This window comes from Labrus mixtus, chromosome 4 (assembly GCF_963584025.1).
Source record: "Labrus mixtus chromosome 4, fLabMix1.1, whole genome shotgun sequence".
In the NCBI taxonomy this organism is placed as follows: Eukaryota; Metazoa; Chordata; class Actinopteri; order Labriformes; family Labridae; genus Labrus; species Labrus mixtus.
In genome coordinates, this window is record NC_083615.1 from 22,101,719 (window position 1) to 22,128,292 (window position 26,574).

A 26,574-nucleotide genomic window follows, 5' to 3' on the forward strand; every position below is an offset into this window, starting at 1 on the left:
GAGGCAGCAACACATCCTGCAATTCAAGAGTTACACTCACACAGACGTCTATTTCTGACCAGGCAGAGCCCACACATCTCGGCCAACGACAAAAAAGTGACGATCAGATAAAGCGCTTGTGCTCGACGGTGCAAACATTCACATGATGCAAAACATTCTGGGACATAATCATGACTTTGATGTATCTATAATTTTATATTTTCTTTATTTCAGTAACTGGTTTTCTACACTTATTTATGGTTATTTTGTTGCATAGCTTAGCGGGGTTTTTACAGGAAGAATAAACATGACAGCAGATGAGAGGTTTCATGTGACAGTCGTGTGATTCTGTCAACAATCACATTGACACATGTGAGAAAAAATGTGGTGAAACAACATCAGGCAGCCAAATGAGAGCAAAGACAAAACCAGACAAGTCTTTGTAATTAAATGATAAATAGTTACACAGTGTGCTCATCCTCTGGGTCTACACTCTTTGTGTTTGTGTTCAGTTTTGGTAATCCCAGTGGTACCTCTTATGCCTTCGCTCGTTTTTTCCCCCTGCACACGTGTAATTACAGTTTTTATGCCTTCTTTCTAACAGTCAAACATTTCCCTCATTGAGAATTGTTGCCAAGGAAACTGTAAACAAAGGATGTTTCTGCAGTTTATCACTTCGTCTGACACCTACTCTGTGGCAGCAGTTTCAGACATGAAAAATAACTACATAGAATAAGTTTATCTTTATACTGTTGGTGTCGTTTGCTTTTGTAGCTCCTATAGACGTCAATATTCATTTAAACTCCTACAGCTGCTGTAGGAATGCATGAAGAAATGTCATTATTGACAATCCGAAAACCAAATTTTCACAACGCAACTTCTTCTACAAACCTACCAAACAGAACACAACCTAAAGTGATGCAGAATAAGGCAGCTGACACAACTTTGTCCCTTTCAGAATAAAGCTCCAAATTAAAACAAGTTCCTATGCTTTGGCTGTAGCTTCTTATAGACACAGACGCATGATGCTAGTTGTAACAATTCATTGCACAGTCCGACTCCTCTCAAGATCTGTTCTTTATCGGCAGACTGAGATTGTGACGCAGTTTTCTCGCACAGTATTATAGGCAATGATCCTCTTTGATCAGAGTTACTTTGAAGTGTGCCGAGGCTTTGTGCCTTCATTGTTGTTGCATTGCATTCTGGCCCATACCAAGAATTGTAGCAGTAAATAAAGGAGGGATAGTATTTTGCCTCGTGCAGACGGTTTCTTCACATGTATAAATAATGGAAAAAAAACATACCCTTGCTCTTTGATTTGAAGGGACTAACACAAAGGTCTCACCTCCCACAGAACTATCTGTTAACATAGCAGAAACATTTCCTCCACTTGAATCTCCCCTCCAGTGTGATCATGTGGGCTACAAGTTATAACAAGGAAAACAAACACCATCTCAAAACTTAATACAGCAGAACTTAAAGCAGATTGCGACACAGCAGTATGAATCATGATCCCTGCTGTGATTAATTAGTCGTTTTCAGTGTTAAATCCCTCATAAGGCAAAAGATCACCAGTAAACAGAAGAAATGAGCATCCGTTAAAGTGAAAGACAAAAAATAAAAATGTCTTAAAAAATAAGAAATTGCATTAAAAAAATCCCATAAAACCTTCGATGTTTAAAAACATGTTTGGATGAGCTGCTGCCCCGTCTTCATTCTAAAACCTGAACAGACAGTTCCCCATCTTTAAGTCTAAAAAAATTAAAACATACTAGTGTTCTTCAAATCCCTCAACCCAATCCTGCAGCTGGCAGACCGTTTCAGTGTGCAAAGGTGGAGTGCAGAGTGATACCGAGCCACCGCCTGTTGTTCACGTCATATTCTGATCCTGAATATGCCCTGGCTCAGCTGAAGGCGGAACAGGCGACAGTTGGCGAGGCGCAGGGCTGCGCATGCTGTTTTGGACATGTCAGAGGGTAACATGGGTTTAGTGCGATGCCACGTCCCGCTGCTGCGCCGAAACTCCCGGATGTAGTCGAAGCTCGTTCCTGAACAAGCAGCACACACCAACATTACACGTTTATAACACTTATGATTCCAAAAGATAACTTGTCCATTTTGCTGTTTTTTTTTTTTTTTTTAACTGACCCGTGTCGAGATCTCCCACCACATAGACGCTGGCTCCAATGGGCACAGCACCGTACACAAAGGATGAACTGGTCTGAACACACAGGCTCTGGTCGTCCAGGAACATCCACCTGTACACATTACAGCCACAACAGATATGGAAATCAGAAAAAAAATCAAACATACAAACAACAACAAACTCAAAATAATACCAAGAAACACAAACAAACGTGTTTTCAAGTAGACTTCTATTCTTGATCCGTTTCTTGATTTTTCCATGTCAAACTAGAGTTACTGCCTAGAGTTTGTACGCCTCCCTCCATTAATTCATCAAGTTTCAGTTCACATTTATTTTAAGCCCCCAAACCCTCAGCATACACATCAGCACATAAACATATGTCAATATATGCACTAACAATTCTGTCAGTCCAAAAAACTGGAAAAACGAACAAGCGGCTTTTACAGAGGAAGTCATTAAAAGTGATGCAGCAACATGAAAGTTCACAGTTTTTAAGATGTAACAGTCAATGCTTTAAAACAGACTTTCTGAAGGTGAACAACTATCTAAAAAAATTATCAAGATCTTCTTTAAGCTTTTTATTTCTTTAAAGTTTTTATTTCTAATAATTTCAGTGACTCGTGCAGGCTTGTTTTGTGCTACAGATCTTCTTAAGTCAGGTTCAGCAGTGAGATTGTCAGCCTTCGTTCATTTTCAATGTCCAGCTCTGATCTGTGTTTCGTGTTGATTGATCGGCTGCAGGTGAACCTCTCTCACACACAGTTATGTGGCTAAAGGAAGGAGTGTGGCTCTCTTCATTAGCAGCCATTGTACGGGTGAATCGGAGGGTGAAGTATGACTTGTCACTCACAACAACTAAAACAAAGACAAGGAAATATAATGTCTGCTGGAGATTCATTGTCTGCCTTAAGTTTACCTGGATGTCCTCTCAATAAACATGCCATGCTTTGCTTGCAGTACAAAATGGTGTGCATTGTTTTTGAAGACCTGTTTTTAACTTCAGGTCCTATCTAGAGGGTGCAGGCCCAACTTTGGGAATCACTTCCTTAACGTTTGACAATCAGAATCTAATCTCTTCATCAGAGAGTTTTGTTGGACGTTTGTGACAAACTGAAGATATTCCCTCCAGGTATTCCTCAGATATCAACCCGTCTCTGTTTGTACAGCGCCAACTCATAACAAATGTAATCTCAAGACACTTTACAAGACCGTACTCTTTATTATGTTAACTTCAGAGACCCATCATGAATCCACCACGAGCACAGCACTTAGTAACATTTAGCAAAGCTACAGTGGCAAAGTGCTTTTTATCAGGCAGAAACCTCGAGCAGAGCCAGACTCATGTTGAACAGCCATCTACTGCAACTGTGTTGGGCTTAGAAAGCTCAAATTAGAGCGATGGGACAATTCTGGTGTATTTACCAGATATCGGGCTGAAGGCTCAGATCCACGTCACAGATTAAGAAAGATTGTTGGGGACTTTAAACATTCTCAATTTGCACAGTCTCACTTTCAAGACATTCAGACTGTAAAGCAAGAAGTGACCACAAATCATCTCCATCAAGACGTACAGACGAGATGGAACAGTTCCTTTTATATAATCAAAAGTACAATTCTCTGCTACCTGTGTGTTTGTGAAGCCAGCACAATTCAATGCAACGCTGGGTTCACTACAGCTTTGTGTAGCCTTACACATAATACCAACAACAACGATTACAATATTAATCATGACTAAAAAAATAAGTATCGAACCGTTACTATGTATCAGAATCGAAAAAAAAGTGAATCTGTGCATCTCTAGTTAAAATAACCATATCAATTGTTTAATTATGGTCAAATGTCGCCACCCATGACAAATACACAGTTTAAAGGATCCAACTTTTGTGTTCACATGAACTTGACCTTTGAAAACAAAGTTTGAATCAGTTCATCCCTGAGTGCCCTAAGTGGACATCTTTGTCAAATCTGATGGTTTCCTCTTCCAGGTTTTCCTTTTGGGTTGGATGATTTGACAACATGAAACATAAAACCTGCTGCTAGCATAAACATGTAGCACAGAATTCTGTTTATATTAAGCAAACCACATGTTCAGGTATTTGATTACAACCCATATTCCTCCTATGGAACACCTTGTTTGTGATGTTTTTGGGTTTCCACCAAATCAAAGGAAGAAAATGTTTTGTCACATATTGTAGTGTCAGCATGTTTGAGAATATGGAGAAGAATATCTGTTAGGATTCTCCTGAAGTGTGTGTGATGCTACCCAAATTCAAAATCAGGGAGGATTTTAAAACTCCTGCAGTGTGAGCCAGTACTAACAATGTTATCCATTCCAAATCATACAGAACATTTCCTTGAGTTTGTTTAATTCCAAAAGAAAACTCTGGTAAGAACTGATTTACATATTTATAGAACCTGACAAGACCTTAAAATAGTTCATTAAGAAATCCTTCAGAAGCAGTCTTTTCACACTGACCTCCTCATCTCGTCATGGTAGAACTCAGACTTGCAGGTCGTCATCTGTCTTTGCTCGGGGTTCTCGTTCTCTTGGCTTCGTACGCCACCGAACACATAGAGCTCCTGGCTAACGCCACACGCCACCGAACCAAACCTGAAAGTAAAGAAAGTAACAAAGACGTCACCAGATGATTACACTGGCTGCAAAGAGGCCTGACTCTACACAAGTCTTTAGTGTAAATGTAGCCTCCTTCTTTAATTCTTACTTCTGTTCTGTAAGCATGTTCCTAATGATTTGAGTCTTCTTCAGTACTGCATGATATTCATTTCACATATACACTTCTGAAAATATCTGGATGATTTCAGGAGGACTGCTCCAGACATTCTCCTGACCTGGCTGTTACTCACAGCGGAGAACAACATACTGACGAGAGAAAACATAATGTAGGCGTTTTAATGACGTGCAGAGGGAGATCTTGGCGGCCGCGTGCATACAGTCTATGTAATGACTCCAGTTCCCCGTATATAAACGTCACCGCCCTCTCCTAATGGCTCGAGGAGAATTGCCCACTCGGACTTGCTTAAGAAAAAAATACTAGGGATCTGGCAGGAGAAACTCCGAGTGAAGTCCGAGTGAATGACGTGGCTGTTAGCGTTCACATACAGCTGCTCCTGGAAATATCAGGAGTTTTTCAGCTAAGATAAAGTCCTAGCACCTAGCATAGCTGTCTTCTCCTCCAGATCAATCCAATTCAATTTTTATTTGTAAAGCGTCAACTCATAACAAGTGTTATCTCGAGACACTTTACAAAAAGCAGGTAAAAAGACCTTACTTATTGCTATATTACAAAGACCCGGCCTATCCATCATGAGCACTTAAGCAAAGCAGCAAAAGTTACAGAGGTAAGAAAAAAAAGATAAATAAACACCGAACGCCAGGCTTGGAAAATGGCTGTCCACAAAACCAATGGGAGATTTTTTTATTCCTCTTAAGTAAAGTAAATGATGATATCTTTACATAAAAAAAATATCTTGGTGCTATATTTATGTTCACTATCAACTATCAACCCGTTTATTCAAGTGGTCGGGGATCCCTGATACATAACAGAAGATCTATACAAAGTGAAGGCTGATCGTTACATATTCGTTCACTTCAGCTATGACTAACAAAGGTGTAATATATGACTCAACATCCTTAGTTCAACCACTTTGTTTTGAGCAACATCTTGGTGTCAGTATGGGGGCGTCTCAAACTGAAACTAAACTGACAACGAGCATCACCATGGAGGATGGTTTCACTTACTGTTAGAAATACAAACCAGAACAATGTGAAGTTTTACAGGCTGAAGTTAGAGGTTTGAAGTGTTTGATGTGTTTATTATGTGACTAAGATATCGTCAATGGAGAAGATAATGAGATCATAATGACTTCTCGTTCTTTTGTCCTGGTCGTCAATAATCAGACATGTTGTGTTTACCTTCTCTCTTTCAGAGGACAGAGGCCGGTCCAGTGCTGCGTTTTGGGATCAAAGGCTTCAACAGAGTCAAACAGCTTCCCGTAGGATCCCCCACCGATGGCATAGATCTTCTTATTCATAGAGGCGTAGCAGCCGACCTGACATAGAAGATAGACACGACTTTACACCTCACAGCATTTAAAGGGGGGCGGTTCAGTTTGAAAAATGAATTATCAAAAGTACTGTCTGATTATTGGAGACAGGTTAAGAAGAAGAAAAAGACATACTTTATTCATCAGTTTTTTTTTTCACTCCGTAGTTGATCTTGCTACATATGAACAGGCAAGGAATACACACACGAGTTCTGATGGCCCAGGACGCGCTCTACATAGCTGCTGTAGTTTAATTGTTATGTGCATTTTACTCTATACAGACAAAGATGATGGTGTGTGGCAACAACAAAATAAGAAGACAAAAAAGGTCCATTTTTATCTTAGGGGCCTTTAACGTTTTTTCAATAAAATCTTAGACAAGGGGCTTCAGACATGCAATGAAAAAACAGAAAATGAAATGGTAACATGAAGGTCTGAAGCTCAGACTACAAGATAATTGGGCCGATTTGAGCGGGCTTCTTAACGACCCAGCCGATTATCTTCCCAGATTATCTTGTAGTGTGAGCGGTATAAAGATCCATTTTTAACATCCCTGTTATAAATCGTCCCTGATTTATAACATGTTCGATATTGAGAATTTAATGTCATGAAGAGTCTGGTAGAAGTCGTGTGTGACTACAATAACCGCGAGAGACAAAGGTGGACAGTAATAAGTGACAGTAGTGGGGACCAGGAGCAGGACGCAACCCACAGAGGTGTGCAGGACAACTTTAATGCATCCGACAGTTTCAATCTTACCAACAGCTCTCACTGAAGAACAGACTATCCATGCTGTCCGCGTCTCCCCAGCCCATTTCTTTACTTTTTTCCTCCTTACTCAAAGCATTATAATCGCAAATGTAACTGCCGGCTCCATTGTTGGCATGAGGTCACAGTGAAGGGGTGTTCCTCCGCCATGCACGATAATCTCAGTAAAATCTCGTAGAAGCCTACTGCATATGATGTGCAAATGATTTTCACATCTTGTAGTGTGTGCATCTTGAGATCATGGAGAAGAATATGTGTTAAGATTCTCCTTATGTGTGTGTTCAAAATGTGTCCACTCACACACTTACAATAAGCGTATAACTGTGCCAAGACAATAACATGTCTCACTCAGTAACTGCATGCTTCTGTTTTTATTGTTTTGTGAGTGTATTATTTGTTCGAGTGTGGTTACCTTGCGGATCATGGTCATACTAGTGGTCATTCTCCAGGTATTGAAGTGAGGGTCAAACACTTCTACGGTGACCAGCTCTGATTCTTCATTCTCTCCTCCGAGGACGTAGATAAGACCGTCCAGCTCGACCACACCGAAGCTATGACGAGCCTATGAGGAGCGGAACAAATGATGATCAAACCAAAGCAGTGTGCCACACACGACTGAATACACATCAGCCCTCCGTGCTCGAACGCTCCTTTCAGGTGTGTGATAGATTCAATCACACTATGAGCACAGGTCATCAAGCACAAGCTCTATAAGGAGGTTCAAAAGCTTTTACACTGAAAAACTAGAGAACCTTGGGAAAAAAATAAATACAAAGGTTTTTTTCTACATGATTAAAATGTAAAGTTTACTGTAATCTAATGCAAATCTAGTATTTTAATGTTATAGTTATATGATGATTTACCTGACACTTATCTTTTTTTTAAGGTTTATCTTTGGGCTTTTTGCCTTTATTTTAGAGATGGGACAGTGGGTGGAGTCAGAAATTGGGGGGTAGAGAGAGTTAGGAATGATATGCAGAAAAGAAGCCCGTCAGTGGCTATTACCACATGGAAATGCTGACTCCACCTAACTTTTAGTCAATCTAGTAACAGACAAAAAGGTGGAGGTGGGGTTTGGCCTTTAGCCTCCTGGTAAACAGCTACCATACACCCACCTGTCAGTCAACTAACTTGAGCAAATGTATGCATAACTTTTATCCTTATGACTGTCATAACGAATCATACAGTTATAGTCACCTGTAGAGTTTTTAACCAACAGAGAAATTAGCTATTAATACCAAAGCTGTTTTTGTTCCAGGCATTTAATGGGTTAAATTTTGCTGAAACATTGGGCGTTTTAACATGTTGTTAACATGGGCATTATAGGGATTCTTAGTTTTTAGAGCCAGCTTTAAGTGGATACTGGAGGAACTGCAGCTTTTTTCACTTCCGCATTAGGTTTAATTTTTAAACTGGAGGTTTCTGTTTGGTCTGAACAGCCAACAAAATGAACCCGTTTTGTAGCGCTGCTGACACCTGGTGGTCATGAAGGGAAATAATCAAAAAGACCATGTTTTGCTTCATGGCGTCAGAAACATTCTTCATATGATGGACTGCTCGTTTTCTTGTTCATTATACAGGAAGACTGAACCGAGGGAGGCATTGAAAGCTGATAGCATGTTTACCTGCAGCATGGTGTTTATCGGGCTCCAGGTGTTGGAATCAGGGTCATATTTCTCTCCACTCTCCAGCACTGTGTTGTGTTCATCTGTTCCGCCTATCACGAACAGAAAACCCTCTAAAAAAAAAACCATGAAACTAAATGTTATTAAAGACAAACATATTCCTGGAACAGTCATCTTTACAGTTCTGCTTTACAGAAATACTTGTCTTTTTAAACCTGGACAAATAACTTACATAATTTGGGGTCTGAATTACTATCTGACTTTTTGCTGCCATCAGCTAAAGCATTTAAAGAAACAATTTCAAAACTTTTCATAGCTTTAAATCATATAGACGTTTCACGTGTAAAAACAGAACCCAGGTTAAAAAATAACAAGAGTTGCCCCTGATGTCCGACTACAAGATTCATGCATTAAAGATGTGCTTCATCATTTTTCAGGCCTAAGCCCAGCACTGACCAGCAGCAACCACCCCGTGGCTGACGCGTGCGACGCTCATTGGCTGCAGCTCGATCCAGGCCTGTCTGTTGGTGTCGTAGAGCGGACACATGCAGCGTGTCAGAGCAATGGGCTTCCTGGTCCTGCAGACAAAAAAAAAATAGAAGACAAGGAAGATATGAGCCAAGTGTGTCATGTAGGCAAAGATTTGTAGACACATTTCAACGATTTATACTTTTTCTGATCTGTATTGGAAGTGCTTGTACTTGATGTCTTTAACTTTTTGAAATGTTTTCATACCAAAGATGTTCTTGACATTGACACTCCTCAGGGTTACCCACAAAACCTCAGTAGACTGTCGGTCATGTTTGTACATTAGAGCTCTCCCCTGATGATACAACAGAAACAATGATGATGGGGGCGCTGGTGGTCGCAGTGGTTAGTGCGGGCGCCCGATGTATGAAGGCTATGATCCTCCATGCGAGTGGCCCGGGTTCGAATCCCACCTGTGGCTCCTTTCCCGCATGTCATTCCCTACTCTCTCTCCCTGATTTGCAACTCTATCGACCGTCCTATCTCTCCAATAAAATAAAAAAAAAAGCCCAAAAATAAATCTTAAAAAAAGAAGAAAAGAAATAATGACGATGAATACAAAGATCTATTCCAAATAGAATATAAAAACAGTGACTCACTTGCGATCCTCTCCTCCGGCGATAACGATACACTCTGAGTAACCTCTGGGTTTGAAGGCAGCGAGCATAGCCTCTCCCTGCAGCGGCCCATCACTCAGCACAGACTGACAGTAATCTCTGATCACCTCCCTCATCAGCGGCTCCCCCATGGCCTGATGGGATACCATGAAACACACAATGTGGTTAGCTCCTGGGAAAGCCAGAAGAGTTTTTGCCTCAAAGACAGGAAGGCCTTTTTTGTAGACTGGACATTGACGAGATTAGATTGTGTTTCATGCGCTGCTGCTACTACGACTATAACACTAACATTTGAATCTATAGAGCTTTTCATAGTTTCTCTACCTGCTCTCTCAGGTAGCTCAGGTCGAGGCCCTGCAGCCACACTGCAGACATCACTTCCTTCATGTGGACCTGCAAACACAGATCGCACAAAATTAATTTAGTGTTGTTTGGAACAGAATGAAAGCTTGCAGAATACATAGCATAAATTATGACTCCGTATGTGAGGGACTTGTCCTGATTTACCGTTAAAATGGAATTTAATCCAACAAATTGACCTTTTTCTTTGCCTCTTTTTCATGAAAGCTACTACTCATCTCCACACTGAACCTAAACCTGGCATCACCCACCTTGCGATCCTCGGGGTCATGAGCCAACCATCTCACAACAGCCTCCAGCACGTGCTTCTCGTTGCCCACGTTCAGCTTCTCCATAGCCAGCACCTCACAGAGCCGGTCATGGGACAGCTCCCTGAACTCCTCGGTATGCGCTACGTCACCAAAATGTGTCTGCAGGAACTCAGTGGCGGCGTAGTGGACGTGGTAGAGGCAGTAGTGCAGAGAGAAGAGGCGGATGCCGATGCAGTTCTCTGCTGTGATGCAGCTCTCTAAGAACTGGCAGCACAGGGCCTTGAGGTCCGTCATGAGGAGCAGGTCGGACGCCTGAACCATGTCCTGGATGGTTTCTTCGCTTAAAGTGATCTGAGTGTGAAGGACAGACAAACACATGATTCATTCCTTTTTAAAATCCATGAAACAATTACTAGTTCTTTACAGATTTACAAAAGAAAAAAAGAAAATACAATATTAAGGAAACAGTAAAGTGCCATTCAGGGTCCAGACAAGATGCAACTTTTATAAACCAGATAACACAGAGGAACAACTTTTACTGATTAGATCTGCCCTCACAGAGACGGACTGGGGAAACTTCAGGGGAGTTGTTTCATTCATGTATTTATCAAGCACTGGTGTCCATGATGGTTGTGTACAGTCATGATCTTTAGAAAGAGTTTAGTGGGAATATTTGGCGTGAGTTTTGTATAATTAGATGTGGAGTCGTCTCAGTGTTGTACAAGGATAGTCTCAGCGGAGCTAGTCCAGTGTTTGTTGAAAACATCTGTGCTTTTAAGACAATTTAGACACTCCATGTTTGAAATGTCTGAAAAAAACACAAGCAAGCACAAACTGTGACATCTTAATGGGTGACCATCTTAAAAAAATGTGAAGTCAAATTTCAGTGTGGACGGGCCACAGCACTGTCTGACCCAAACCACTGAAAAATACTACAATACAGAAGTGCATGAGAGTAATTAAGGATTTTTGAGCAGTTAGAAAAGTAGTAGGGCTGTCTTGCATTAAAGTGAAGTGTTTGAAATAATCAGAATAGAGTGTAAAATTACACTCAATATTTTAATTTTCAAAGTTAAAAGAACAAGTTTTTTGTTTTTTTTTACCCGGATGAGTTCCTCATACAACCCAATAAAAAAAAAAAGAAAATCCCTTTAAAGAGGAATTCTTTTATTTTGAATGTTGTGCTCTTAGATTAAATATTTAGTAAGACTTAATGACTAACTAAGTACTTTTGGGGATTGTTCCAGTAGATCCCTTCAAACTGCCTTAACGACCTTTGTGTCTACAATTCATCTTTAAGAAATTTGTGAGAGGACACAGGTACTATCACATTGTTATTGTAAGAGTGAGGCAATATTAAAAAGGATACCTATGGAGACACAAATCTTTCTTTTTTTAATGGAAGAATCATTTTATTTAAACCATAAACACATTTTTGAAATCTCTCGCTCTCCTTTGAACCGACGCCACCTGAGTCCACAGAAGGAAAACAACAGAACACTGGAGTTTATGGTCTACTCCTGCCAAGTTAGTTTGTTGTGTTACCTTGTTGTGTTGGATCAGAGCTTTCCCTCAGAAAGCAGATGTAAAACACTGACCAATAATTCAGTGGTAGATTAGAAACTCCCATGTTCTGTCAGGTAAAAATACCTTTTTATTGTCACTGATGCCAGGTGGCTTAGAAGAGAAAGGGTTAAACAGGTGCTTCTGGTTATGGAAATGATCTTTGCTTAACAGAAAGGTCTATCTCTGACAGGATCGTTTCTTCTATATCAGACTCTTTAAAGTGGCAAAACCCAAAGCATTGTAATGGAGCACTTTGATGAGCACATTCATCGTGAAGGGGACAGAGTCATCTACTGGGGCCGTTCCAAAATGTTTTGTACCTTTTAGTCTTTTGACCACAGCATATGTAAAATATAGAGCTCAGTTCATTTTTTTTAAATACAGGAATCCACCATTAAAGTTTCTTTACTTACTTCACCACTGAAGATGTAGTCCAAAATATGTTTCATTATAGACATGGAGACCCCCTGCAGCTCAATTCTGTATGTAGACCCGTCTTCCTTTGGAGGATTGTAGTTGAGTTTGGTCCTAGCATAAAATCAATTAAAAAGTGAATATAAAGATTTAAACTAGAAACCTGAAGTATTTTCTAATATAATGCAGGACCGAATCAGATGTGAAAATGGACAGAAAACATCAACAAACAATATCAAATGCATGGTTGGGTTGTATTCTAGCAGGTATTCTATGACTTGTATGATTTAATGATTGTGCTGAATGATCAGAGCATATAGATACACTGACACATGTTCTGACCTGATGTAAGGGCTAGCAGCAGCCAGGATGTTCTTCTGGACCGGAAGCTCCTCTCCATCCACCACCAGCACTGCATCGTGGAAACTTTGCTCTTGCCAGAAGATTCGAAGGACCCTGAGGAGTTTCTGGGAATGTTGTGGGTCTGAAACCCTCGAGCCAGGGTCACTTGATCCTGACAGAGGCATGTCTACATTTGATTTCAAACAAATTAAAAAAGGAGGTTATCCTTCAATTTGGCAGGCAAAAAAAAAAAAAAAAAACAGAAGACAAAATTTATGTTGAATTTATGAAAATAACTTAGCTACTCATTCACATGCGTTACTGACACAACACAGAGCAAGCAATGATTTGTGTTTACAATATTTAAACGATGTTAAGTAACTTCTTAGTATATCACCTGTCTTCAGAATATGGTGGGAACAACGATTTGTCTTAAAATTCTTCTACTGACAAGTTTCAACATGAAGTTTGGAGAAGCTGATGAAGAACATTGAAAGGCTAAATAAAGCCTAAGGCTATAATAGCAATTCAGCCGTCGACTACTGCAGTACTTTTCATAACGACGACTAACATTGTCACTAGCTTTGTCTTTATTTACAATTATGCAGTGTCGTTGTTTTATTAGCTCACATTGGTCTAGTTTATTAAGCTTAATGACACGCAATTGGGTAAAGCTAGAAGATACCAATGTAGTAGGCGTCAGCTCTGCACTGCGTGTTTACAATGGTTATTACTTGTTACGTCATGTTTTACGTATCAAATGTTTAAGTTGATACTTTATTAGTTACTTACCCATAGATAACGAATTGCGCACTTCTTTTCTTTAAAGCTTGGGCTGCAGGCTGAACCATTTACCTTTCAGAACAACATGAATCATTCCATGAGAGAATGTTGTAAGTGGACGTGAAGAAGTGTGTTCACGGTAAAAGATAATATGGTAAATACCCACTTCAGTGATGACACGTTATTTCTTGAGGCAACTATCAATTGCTATTGACAGGTATTTTCATACAAGAAAGCTACTTGAATCAGCACTCTTATAATAAACAGCTACTTAAATAGCTTAACTATTGAATGGTTGAGAACAAGTTTATTTATTCGTGATGTATTGTAGAAATCATGCAGCCCCTAAACGCATCATAGGCTAGGCGGAAGGTGTGCACGGAAGGTGTGTTCCAATACTTTTGGTGCACTTTGTGTACAAAGAGAATCGTTGACAAATAACTAACGCAACAAATAACAACAAAGTTTTATGAACAACGTGTGTCTAAGTTGTCTGTAAAACTAAGCCAAACTCCGTTTTTTATTGCCCCGATAGCGATAAATTGTACAGAAGTGAGATTTAAAACGAAGCGGAACGGTATCCCAACCCAACCTGCTAGCATAATGTGCTCGAGCACAGTCCATGCATAAAACCAAAATAGTATTTCCTGTGGGAGAAAATAAAATGTTGATTTTTTTTTTGTTTTTAGTTATATGTCAACGTAAATTAATGAATCATTTAATAATGTTTTCAACCTCAGTTATTTATTCGTATGCATATTATTTTCTTCGAAAGTAAATCAAAGATTATAATAGTGGAGCTTTAAATTTGAAGGGAATTCGTCTTCCGTCATTTCCTTTTCCTCTCACTTGAAAAAAACTGTCAGCGCCATAACTTCAGATTTATATTTAGTTGTTTCTACTCGGGATTAAAGGTACTTTACATGGTTACTTTTTCGAGCTACGCTAAGATTATGTTGTTAAAAGGGGAAAAATAACAGCTGTAAAATAAAATGTGAGGTAAATCCATAGACTGTTAATATGAGTAAATGTGATCGTAGCATAGATTATCAATCGTACAGTCGGTCAAGCAAGTTTTGCGTTTAGCTACGAGATTATTGAAGAGTCATGTTAAGACAATAAAATAGTTTTGATAAGGGTTCAAATAGTTGATAACTTGTGTTTATCTATTCTAGCTCTCGCTGTGATGTTGTGATAGATGAACCACTCAGCTTCCGTTTAAAACTACAAACATGTCACGATCTACCCGGAATAAACTTTCTCCATGGATAGAGAGTCTGATCCTGAGCTGTGGCTGTCCGGATGGAAGCAGCAGCAGCAGCAGCAGTGGCCGGTTGAAGGCTCATGTCATCGGGGTGGGTCAGATGTCTCTGTCCCAGGCTCAGGGCTCTGAAGGTCCAACAGGGCTGCTGTTCCTGTCTGACGGAGTGCTCATGATCCCGGCCATCCTCACCGCATCCGCTTGGGAGCAACTTCAGGATCAGGAGGAGCGGGAGTGTTTCACCAGCCTGCTCAACCACACGGTGTGCATTCAGAAGTACACGTTGCAGTTTCACATGGCCCCCGAGCAGACGAAATGCAGATTCTTCCTGTCAGTAGGAGAGCTGGCGACAACTGCAGCGGGTCCGGTTAAAAAAAACACCCCTTGCAGCACAACCCTGCCCTCAGTCAGACAGAAGGTCAGTGAGACATGGAGGACTCTTCTGGGCCAGGAGGGACAGGAATCCCAAAGCCAGTGCGGGTTTGACCTGACTGAGCTGCTGGGGGAGTGGCAGCACGACTGTCTGCAGTCTGTGCTGGAGGAGGTCAAGGAGAAGCTACTGACAGCAAGCTATCCAGCGAACCCACAGCCCTCCACCTCAACTTTTACCTCATCACTGACCTGCCCAGACACACACTCCGCTACAAGCTGGGATGTTGACAGGGTCAGATACAAGAAAGAGAAATGTTTCACCGTTCCCATGAATTGTCTTCTCATCCCCGAGGACGGGGCTCAACAGCTGCGAACACCTCTGGATGTTGCGAGTAGGCTTTCTGCGGCATTGGGCGACGGATCCACAGATTTACCACGAGTCTGCGAGACGGCAGGGCCTTCTGCTGATGAAGCAGATTGGCGAATAGAAGATCCGGCACACGTGCAAGTAAATTGTGAGGCAAGAGAGAACTCGCCGCTTCATGTGGAGGACAAAGAGCTGGATGAGGATATGATCACGAGGTTGAATGAAAGTGAAATCAGACCTTTAGCCAACCCTTGGGACATGTTTTCTCCACCAGGTGAAACCTCCTCTTCAGCTGATGCGTCCCCAGAACCGGAACCCCACCCACATGTCCCCATTTTAACAAGCACGCAACTTCCGGTCCAAAGCACGAAGGAATCCCAGCAGACATCAGAGCAGAGCAGCAAAGGAGAGCGCAGTGAGCTCCTGCCGTACCAGAAGCCTCCAAGCTCGACTAATCCCCCTGACACTGTCAGCGCTCCTGCTCCAACATCTGTCAGTCCACCAGAACCCTTTGCCAGACCGGCAAACCTGTTTCCTGCCACAGACGAACCCTGCATTGGTGTGTCAAAACCCAATCTTTCATCTGTAGAGCAAGAAAGCCAGCTTTTTGAAGAGGAGGTGGTGGAGACTGTAGAGAGAAAGTGTAGAAAGGCAAAGAGAAAGAGAAATGAGCCCTCAGAAGAAGCACAAGCCTCAGTCCAGGAGGAGGAGGAGGAGGAACTTCAGATCAGTGGGAGTCCTCCATCTTGGCTCTTTGACTCTATGAATGGCTCGGGGCCCGAAGAGGACAGCAGTCACCCACAGGTCCAAACGGCATCGAGGAAGACTTCCGCTGTTCACAGAGATGGCAAGCTGTTCGCTTACTCGTACCAAGTATCTGGAAAGAATCTACAGGACTTCAGTAGATTTAAAATATCTGATTGGTTACTCAACTGGGCGGCAAAGTATCTTGTTACTCCAAGACAGACAGATGAGTCCACACGACACGTCAGCAACCTCAAATCAAACATCGTCTGACAGGACTGAGGTCACTCCACTTTAGTTTCAAAATGTTGTTAGAAAGTTCAGCTGGTCTGTCGTTTCTGCAGCTGCTGTTTTCAGCTCGATGGATGACACATTACACAACACAATGGTGCGTTTAAAATTGGGCCCTATTTTTCATATTTGGGGTCGAAATGACTAATGCATACAAAAAGTAATGAAATGGTTTCCGGAGGTTGCTTCAGCTGTCGACCCCCGAAACATGCTTTTATAACTGTAACATCATTTTTGGGAGCTGTTCAAACAGTTTGTTTACCTTATTAGTCATTGAGACCCCAACATGTGCCAAAAATAGGACCCAGGGGAAAAATCCCCTTCTCTGTCCCAGAGCTGCTAATATTTAGTCTGTTTTGTACTAGTTTTTATTACAAGATTTTAGGTATGAAGTTTGTAGAAACAAAAAAAACGTTACATGTTCACTGTAAAAAGTTGTTCACTATTCCAGTTGAAATAAACGTACTAATATTTTGATCATGTTTTGTTGTATTGCTGACCTCGTCTTTTGACTGTAATTGTGAAAAATGTGAATTAGGGTTGGCCAACAAGGGTTGGCTAAAGAAAGAGAAACACACGCATACAAACAAGGGGGGGAGCTGTGGTACGGTACAGTTTTGCCAGCAGACTAAAACAGGAAACAAACTAACATAAAGAAAAACAAAACAAATAAAAAAAAGTAAGTAGCTAAGAATGAAAACTAGAAAGAGTAAAAAATCAAATCACTAAAGCCCTTTTTTGACCAATGGTCCCCGGAACTACAGTAAATGTTCTCGGGGCTTCTCTTTAAGGAAAACTTGTTAAACGTGTGATCGCAGGAGTTGAGATGAGACCAAGGAAGACATTTCTACAACTTTTTATTTTTAAGTGAGAAGACTTCAGCATTCAAAGTTATGAAACTGAAATGAAAAATTTACTTTTCAGGTGATTTTAAATGGATTACAATTATTTATAGTATGAAGTTGATGATGAATGAAAAAGTGAATTTAAACAAAATTCCTCTCATATGTTACTTTATTTGATCACATGGGAGTGTTTGAACTCAGCAGTATCACGTGTTGAAGTAAAGCATTCCTCTGTGTGGCCAGCAGGTGTCATTAGACACCACATTGAAACTTAAGGTGGGTTAGGGCATGTGACCAGTTCAAGTACTGAAGTGTAATTAAAGTGGAAAAAGCCGCTCTGATTTACATTACTTATATGATGTAATGAAACTAATCCAGTCATATCCCCACACATTTTGAACAAATAAACACGCTGCTTTTAAAAACCAGAACATTTATACAAGTTTAATAATTACCGTGGGTTACACCTTTATTTTATAAATACATTTGTTTATATGTTGAAATAGTAATTGTTAAAAGAAGATTGATTAATGCCAAACGATCTCATAAACAGAAAACACTGTTTTCACTATAGGGATCAATGAACTGTCTGAACATCAAGAAACTGCTACATAGAAGCTGTAAGCCACTGCTGCTGCTGGAAGCTGCTCGATGATGAAATGGAATATTATGGCACGGCCAAAACTTAGAGAAACTTCTTAAACAAACCTGAAAAAGACTAAAGTGCTTTAGCCAAAGAGGCTGAGGGCAGAAACACTTTGCAAGACAAAACATCATATCCAAAGCTGGAAATAGAAATCAAATGCATTTAAACAGTTAAGAATACATTCTTTGTTTTATTGATAGATGTAGATCTCACGGCCCCCCTATGAAGATACAGATATTTTCTGGAGAAAAACAGTCACATCATCCTGCAACACTGACTTTTCTGTTAATAATGCTGCATCCAAGGCTTGTCTTTATTCATGTATTTACACTAAGTACAATATGTGCAGTGTAATGTATGTGTCAGTTCATATGTGCCTGTATTTAAGTCTGTATCTGTTCATTTGCTTTTACTTATTTGACTTGAACAATGTATGGAGAAAAAAAGTATATTCAACTCTTGAAACATGTCTTGAGTGAGTCTTTAGTGGAACAGGCTGAGGAACACACTGAATATCCACGAGTTAAATCTTTTAACATATTTAAAGTAGAGCATACAAAGACATAAACAGAGCTGTGAGTTCTAATATTGACATTTGACAGTTTGGGGAGGTATGGATGAGCCCACTGCCTGTCAGGTCATGTTTTACCTGAAGGTATTATTGAGGTGGGAGAAAGGAAAAAAACATTTATTTAGTTTTTTGCTCGGATTTTCTGGTTGGTAGGCCTACTGTTTGGTAAATCTACCAGTGGATCTGAAATAATCTACTTTTCCCCCTTTGATTCATAAACACTGGATATTGCAGTATAACGTATTTCTTGATAGTGATGATGTTGGACACATTTGTATTTAAAGTCTTTGATAAGTGGTTATTAGCCAATAGGCCTACGTGTCTGTTGAACTGGCTGGTAGATGAGCATATTTGCACTTAGTAAGTGTTTTCTGCAGAATGGATAGAAAGAACATTTGAGCAGTTGCACTTAAAAATGTCAAAAGTGACTTGCTCTGGCCTTGTCTAAAAACGTGCATGTTACTTAGTTTTATTTGCAAATGAATCACCGTCTGCTGAGAGAGAAACAGAGAAAAAAAGAGCAACTTTTGAGTTTATCTACTGAAAGCTCCGAAGGCCCTAATGTAATCAGCAGCCAGCTGTGCGCACTTGTAAAGTTGTTATAATCCTCCTTTGACCTATAAACAGGAAAATACAGAATATAAAGCATCATGCTCACATCTACAAATAATACACTATCCATGTTGTCCTTGTAAGGCAATACAGTCCTGAGCGCTTGCTGCTGCTTCTCAAAGAGAGAGAGAGAGAATGAGTTTCTTTTTGTACAACTTTGATACAATCAGAAATATAATCTGTTCAATGAGCAGAGTCCATGTCCGTTAGATATGGCTCCTTCAGAGTGAGAGAGCATGTGTAGAAAGCAAGAACGAGGTCAGTAATTCATTTAAATATGTATCATTTCAGGAGAAAATTAGAACGTCCTACATGGGAAGCAAAGTCTGGTCTCACCAACCAAAGTCTGGTAATGAATGATTATCAATGGAATGGGTTTGCCAGGCAATTTCCAAGTTGCATTAGGGAAAACTTCGTCAATAGCTTTAATAATAAACAGGATTCATTCAAAGGTAAAGTCTTTCCAGGAATGTCTACAAGAGTGAAAATACATTTTCATACATATTTTGCCGGTTCACTATCCGGCAGACTTCCCCAAGATTTAAATCGAGATTATTTTCCAGCACGATCCAGATGTAAATTTGAAAGAAGAAAACCTCAAAGGTAGCCATTTAGCTGTCTCTTGGAGGAAAAAGGGACCATATGTGGATGAGATGTTGGATACACATTGCAAAGCCTCTTAGACTTGATCGACAGGTTATTGCAGTAGCTACATGTCAATCACAGGTAGGCCCACCCTAAAGCATGCCACGTGTTATGATTGATTCTTCAGTGTGGCTCTGTTGGCAGAGTCGGTCTCTCAACCCGGAAGGTTAGGGGTTCGATCCTTAGCTACTTCAACCACATGTCGGCTGTGTCATTGGAAGTGTTCTAGTCAAGACCACACTAATCGAGACCAAGACATACCTAAGACCAGAGTGCTCCGATACCGTGACAAGACCAAGACATTCAGGGATTGAGACCAAGTCAAGCCCCAGACCAAGGCAGGGCGAGACCGAGACAAGACCAAGACCATAAATATCACTGAAAAATCATCATCTTGTGTGCAGGGGGCGTTTCACTCACTTAGACTGTAACATCGGGAAGACTGCCGCCATAACCAGGGGGATAAATATAAAACTACAAATGAATTGAAGTTATTTGTTGTTGTAGAAAGTGGCATTTTCCTTCTTATCACAGTAATGATGGAGAAACATAGCCTGTCATGGTCTTGACTGGTCTTGATTCAAAACTGACCAACAGACCGTGTAAAAGTGCTTTTGATTCCGAGATGAGACCGAGACCTTCAAAAAGTGGTCCAGAGACCGGTCTTGAGACCAAGACCGATTTCAAGTACTACAACACTAGACCTTGGGCAAGACACTTATCCTCTGGCGCATGAATGTGTATAAATGGGACTAATTATTCTAATGGACACTTTACACAGCAACCTCTGCCATCAGTGTGTGGATGTGGGTGTGAATAGGTGTGACCTGCGGTGTAAAAGCGCTTAGTATAATCAGAAGACTACAAAAAAGTTTATTTACCATTTACTAAAGAGGAAATCAATGAAATGAACATCAAGCTGTGATGATGAAGGCTTGATACGAGCAAATGAGATCATAAATGAATTTGTAAATTGTTTACTGAGATAATTTAATCAAGTAAAAGGAAGGATCATTTTTTCATAGACTTCTTTATAATCAGTTGCCTGCTGCTCTTTAGAGGAAATTCAGGTTGAAGAAATGTTTGCATTGGTTTCACTTCTGATGAAAGCAGCAACATCCACGTCTTCTATTCCGAGGGAGCAATCCTTCAGTGTTGACAGAACTGATGAATAAAAAATATCAAAAGACTAGAGTACAAATCATAACGCCCTGTGATAAAGCATGAACATGAAAGAACTGCTTTTACACTTTTGTCTGTGAATATTCTAATTTTAAATCTGTTCACTCTGACTTGATTTGTTTGCATTAATTATTCAGGTGGTTAATAAATCTGTTTACTCAATTATACATGATATGCAGGTAACTGTTACTTGGCTGAAATAATAATTATCTCAGTTTTTTTTAAAGCTGACATTACTGATATAATAAATAATGTTTACATATTACAACATGTTGGAAGGAATAGGGATAACATGCATGTTTAGTTATCACCCCTTTTTGTGTAAGTTTATACATTTTGAACAGACATAATCCAGAGTTAGAAACATGTAACCACACAGGTCATTTCCTTAGTTTATATTTTGTGGGTTGAGGTTTTTTTTTTTTTCACTTTGAAGGATTTATTTTATTTTAATAAGCTTGAATTTGATTGTAGTCAATGGAAAAGAGTATTACAGACAGACATAATAGAAATCAGGAGGAGAAGATTGTTTTGATTTAATGTTTTAGAGGAAAGATGGAAATGTTGTTTATAAAATGTTTTCATTAACTTTTCTCTGATAATATTTCGTCTTTAGTTTTCTATCCATGTCAAGAGAAATAAATTAATATTCAACTTTCAGACTCTGGTTGGATAAAAGGAATGGATAAAAAGTGAAATGTTTGATGTCATCAAGGTGGATATTACTTTTGACTCTCATTTGAGCTGTCTGTGTTTGTTTGTTTTTTAGTAAAATGAGACATTTAAAGATGCAGCAGTGTCGTTCTTTTCAATCCTGTGGCCCCAGGGAGACACTGAGGAGGCATCGCTATGGTGCACCTAAAGGGACAAAAAATAGCATGGGAGTAATCGCGATTAAAAACACGAATGCATTAATGCTAATTGATCCCGATGAACTAGTTAATGCGGACAGCCCTAAAATATACATTTATTATATACATTTTATAAATGGAATTAAATAAATAAATAATGGAAGATGGGCGATATATCTAGTCATTCTATTTCTAGCCCTCATTCACTTCGCTTAAAGTAGGCTATTTACAAAAAGGGTATAAATGTAACTAAATAATATTAAAGGATGGACTAAAAGACTGGAATTGAATTCATTTGAACTTCGTGCTTCTTTTCCTATAAAGCTTTCATATGAGGAAACTTTAAACTTGCACAAGCAAACTTTCCGTTTTTTAGGCATATTACAATTCTCTTGTATTTTGTCAGTCATCTCAAATGTACTGTTTTCTTTTAGATACTTTCAATAAAAGTGAAGAGATGATTACGATCAAATCCGTTCCTATACACCCAAACAAGTACTTCTGTATTCATTAAGTGTAACTAGAGTGAAGAAAATGGTCTGACATGGATTGAAAAAAAACCAGTTTTAGTTATTTTCCCTGTTATACACTTTGTTTTCGTTTGAGAGAACCCACAGCAACTCCCAGAAAGACTCCGCACTGTTTGCTTGTTCTCTCTGTGTGAGCAACCCTCCGCGTCAGGGGTGGACGTGATATTTCAAACAGCACATCAGTGCGTTTATGTATTGGGTGCCCGGAAATTTTTCCAAATAAACACAGCTTGATTCGACCTGGGTGGGCAGACTTATCAAGCGACTAATTCTGTAAACAGATGAGGGAATAACCCTGCGTCTTATTGGCTGCTGGGCCGACGGGGGGAGCATGAGGGAGTTTCAGCGCAATGAAATTTTAATTAATGTGGGTGGGCTGAGAACACCACCGACTGTTTATGATGGACAATTTATTTCCCAGTGCAAAGTCAACATAACACAGCAAACGTACAACAATTATTAACATTTTGTGGGGCCCTCATGAGGCCGTGCAGTCAGTCAGCGGTGGAGAGGAGCTCCGGGAGCAGCCGCAGCTTTCCCCGGGACACACTCCGGCGTCATGACTCTCTACCACAGCCGCCTGCCCTCAATCGGAGTGCCCTCCCCGGCTCTTGGCCTCACCGGGCCTCCGCTGATATACCTGTACGGAGGAGACAGCGGAGGGGTTGTGCCCGCCGGCCTGAGCTTCTTGCCGACCCGTCAAGAGCCTCCGCAGAAGCCTCCCTACAGCTATATCGCGCTCATCGCCATGGCCATCAAGAGCGCGCCGGAGCAGCGCGCGACGCTCAGCGGCATCTACCAGTTCATCATGGACCGGTTCCCCTTTTATCACGACAACAAGCAGGGATGGCAGAACTCCATTCGCCACAACTTGTCTTTGAATGACTGCTTCATCAAAGTGCCCAGAGAGAAGGGCCGACCCGGTAAGGGCAGCTACTGGACGCTGGACACCAAGTGTCTGGACATGTTTGAGAACGGGAACTACCGCCGGAGGAAAAGGAAGGCGAGGAGCCAGCAGGAGTCTCTGGACCCCAAAGCAGCTGGACACAAGCGCAATAAAGGCCCGGGGCCACCCAGGGACCCTCAGTCCTCTCTTAACCCTCAGACCGGCTCTCGGCAGCCAGAGGTGCCGTTGAGACAGACTGCGGAGAGGTTGGAGAAATCAACAGACGCAAAAACTGTTCTTGTCGACTGTAACCATTTGGATTACCCGCAAAGTCCTCCGTCACATAGACTTAAAGTGTCCCGCAACCCAGACATCCCTGCGTCCACAGGAAGGAGGCCTGACGCCCCCCTGCCCGAGCAATTTCCCACTCCGGTTTGGGTTGAGAGTGCGCGTCTCCCGGGCGCGTCCCTCCGCATGGAGCCGGAGGAGAGGAGGTCAGCTTTCAGCTGGAGAGAGAGAGAGAGAGGTCCGCTCTGTGCCGTCAGCCGCCCAGGAAACAAACATGTGACTGCACCTGTTCTGGACAAGCCGAAAGGAAATGTCCCACTCAAGGACAAATTGAAATGTTTTAGCATTGAAAGTATCTTATCGAGAAATGAGGACGGAATGCGCGACAGCGTCCTCGATGTATCAGCGGAGACATGCGCAGAGCGCCAGAGTCCTGCTCTATGTTCCCCTCTGGTCCTTGATGCTAGACCGCATCAGCTGTACCAGATGGGTTTACCCTTTTGCTCATATCTGTCAGTCTCCTACCCCGAAAAAGTCCTCCAGTTTAAATAAAGAATGAAGGTCTTTATGTGTAATTTACGCACAGATGCGTAAATGTTAAAAATCTATAATAAAGATTGCATGATGAATGATTCTCAGACAAGTTACTGCTTTGTTCTTTTCAGAAACTCTGCCTTCCAAGGTATTACCGGGTTCATCAAACACTGAAAGACAGCAGCGAGGCTTTTATTACGCATGCGTAATTGTCAGGTTTGTGGTTATGTTCACCATTACTCTTCAACAACTGTTAGGCTACTCCTTTAAATTCACGTCAGAGCAATTTCATGCTTACAGCAACAAAGTTATAAATATAAGGATATTGTGTCTTAAAATATAGAGATCGATTACATACACAGCACTTCTCTCTTTATCATCATGACAAAAACGCTTCTACAGATTTGCATAATTCAGTGGATGAGAATATATTGTATTGCATGAGATGGAATGAAACGCTACTTTGTGTTCCACTTTGTCCTGAATTTCAAGTGTTAATGAGGACTAGCAGGCTTTGATTGTGAGTGTTTTCCGTTTTTCCTTTGTCATGCATCCCAGATTTGGTGGTAAGAAAAACAAATTCAAAGCAGTGTTTTTCAAAATGAAGGGCCCCTGTCCCAACAATTATTTTTCATCAGCTATACAAGTGAGATGTTTTCTGATTAAATGTTATTGGCTGCTTTGACTTTCTTTTATGTAGCATCTTAAATACAATATCCAAACATGGAACTCAGGGGACAACATCTTATCATGTCTGTGTTTAGGGGTCCAGGATCTGAGAAAAGTTGATGATTTGGTGACTGTACGCAGATAGGAGGAGTAATTTATGGAGTTCAGATTACTTTCTTGCCACTGTAAAATATGAAATGAATGATAAAAAAATCTCTTTTCAAACATAACATTTAATGTGCTTTTTCAGGAATAACACCTTTAACAACATGTACACATTTAAAGGTATACACACGCATAATCAAAAACAAAGCAAAATAAGAGCCGAAGACAACAGAATACAATAAAAAAAAAAATCATCCTTTACAATTCTTACAGCTTTTGTGGAGATTAATATTATACGTTTTTATGCATTACTTCATTTCAACAACATTCTGTAGGAAAAACAAGCCCAGAGACATTTTCACAGTTTGGTAGCTACCAAAACTAACGACTCCTGGATTCTACAGAAACAAATGGACCAAAAAGTTCTAAAGCATTCGAGATTCACTAAAGAACAGAGAACATGTGTAAAGTGTTACTAAACGAGTGAAGAGTTGGCTCCTTAGCCTTTTCTTTGAGGAGCAGCACTGTGGAGTATCTAAATAACTTAAAGATGACTAAATGTGAGACTTAAGGTGACCTCTTCACAGATTCTGGATTTATTTGCATTTTACTCAAATATCAGACCGACACAAACTTAGGGAACACAGAGAGTACTTAAATGTGTCATTACATAAAAGTTAGCTGTGTCGCAACTGCCTTGAAAACAGGTTAATCAGTAAGGTTAACTTGATTAATCAGTAAATTAAGTCATTGGATTTGAAGAAAATAAAAACAGAGACTCAATTTAAGGTTTACTCAGGAGAACCCAATCACAATTTGCGTCCCTCCTCAGAAGAGGGTTTTGTGCAGGGAGGTAACATGCAGTTATTATTTTATTTTTATTGTCAAATTTCTGTTTCCCAGGTAAAAAATAAAAGTTAAAATCAGTAAGTTGAAAAAAAGGCTGGGTTTCTTACACAGTTCATTATTAAAATAAAGAAAGCAAGAAACTTATATATAACTTATATACATATATATATATATATATATATATATATATGTATATATATACATATATATATAAATATAACTTAAATTATCATTATTACCGGCCCAAAGAACCCCCCAAAAAAGCCTCTTGAATAATCTGTATATATTTGTTTGATGTGGAGCCATGGATATATTCAAATCAATGCATTAAAACTAAAGGCTATCACCTTTGCTAATACAAAATAAGAAATTATTTCTGAGTTCTTTTTACAGAATTTACTCTTCGACATTATCTGTTCATATGTTAAAAAGAGAAAAGATGACTGAGAAAGCATGCTGTACTGGTCAGCGTTGATCCCACAGCTTTAGATTTCTGATGATTGTAGTTTAAAGTTTTATAATCTCATTAAGAAAATTTATTATATTTTCTATTATATAAAGGATAAAAACAGAAGCTTGAATCAGGCCAATTGCTCAAACAATTCAAACTGTTAATAAGAAGTATCTTGTCTGTAAATGTAAGTATAACTGGCCTTGGTTTCTGATGCTCCCAACACGTGGTCACTAAACACCCCGTACTGAAAACTAGAGTGATTCCAATAAAGATACTGTAAAGGAAATGCAACTGACACAGCCCAATGAGTGAGATTAGATATCCAAGAGTACGCCAGTCTCTGAACTAATCCAATACAGCTATTTATTAACACCAGAAAATATAATCTCCAAAACAGCAGCCTCCACAGGAAGCTCGTCCGTGCAGCC

General features: G+C 40.2%; 3 protein-coding genes across 3 annotated transcripts; 2 read left to right on the top strand and 1 right to left on the bottom strand.

Annotated features, from left to right (window-relative positions):
* Positions 1-186: 186 nt before the first annotated feature.
* gan (gigaxonin) lies at positions 187-14,221 on the bottom strand. The gene is made up of 13 exons (XM_061036383.1): positions 13,454-14,221; positions 12,662-12,848; positions 12,319-12,433; positions 10,340-10,690; positions 10,053-10,121; positions 9,711-9,862; positions 9,040-9,161; positions 8,584-8,696; positions 7,371-7,520; positions 6,060-6,196; positions 4,602-4,736; positions 2,128-2,237; positions 187-2,027 (listed from the first exon to the last, which is right to left on the bottom strand). The coding sequence occupies exons 1-13, from the start codon at positions 13,455-13,457 to the stop codon at positions 1,855-1,857; spliced, it is 1,818 nt and encodes a 605-aa protein (XP_060892366.1). The 5' UTR covers positions 13,458-14,221; the 3' UTR covers positions 187-1,854.
* A 53-nt stretch (positions 14,222-14,274) lies between these two features.
* Positions 14,275-16,961, top strand: acd (ACD shelterin complex subunit and telomerase recruitment factor). The gene is made up of 2 exons (XM_061036384.1): positions 14,275-14,358; positions 14,620-16,961. The coding sequence occupies exon 2, from the start codon at positions 14,677-14,679 to the stop codon at positions 16,459-16,461; it is 1,785 nt and encodes a 594-aa protein (XP_060892367.1). The 5' UTR covers positions 14,275-14,358; positions 14,620-14,676; the 3' UTR covers positions 16,462-16,961.
* A 5,746-nt stretch (positions 16,962-22,707) lies between these two features.
* Positions 22,708-24,968, top strand: foxl1 (forkhead box L1). Its single transcript, XM_061036385.1, has one exon. It carries the CDS (start codon positions 22,921-22,923, stop codon positions 24,085-24,087), a length of 1,167 nt encoding a protein of 388 aa, XP_060892368.1. The 5' UTR covers positions 22,708-22,920; the 3' UTR covers positions 24,088-24,968.
* Positions 24,969-26,574: the final 1,606 nt, after the last annotated feature.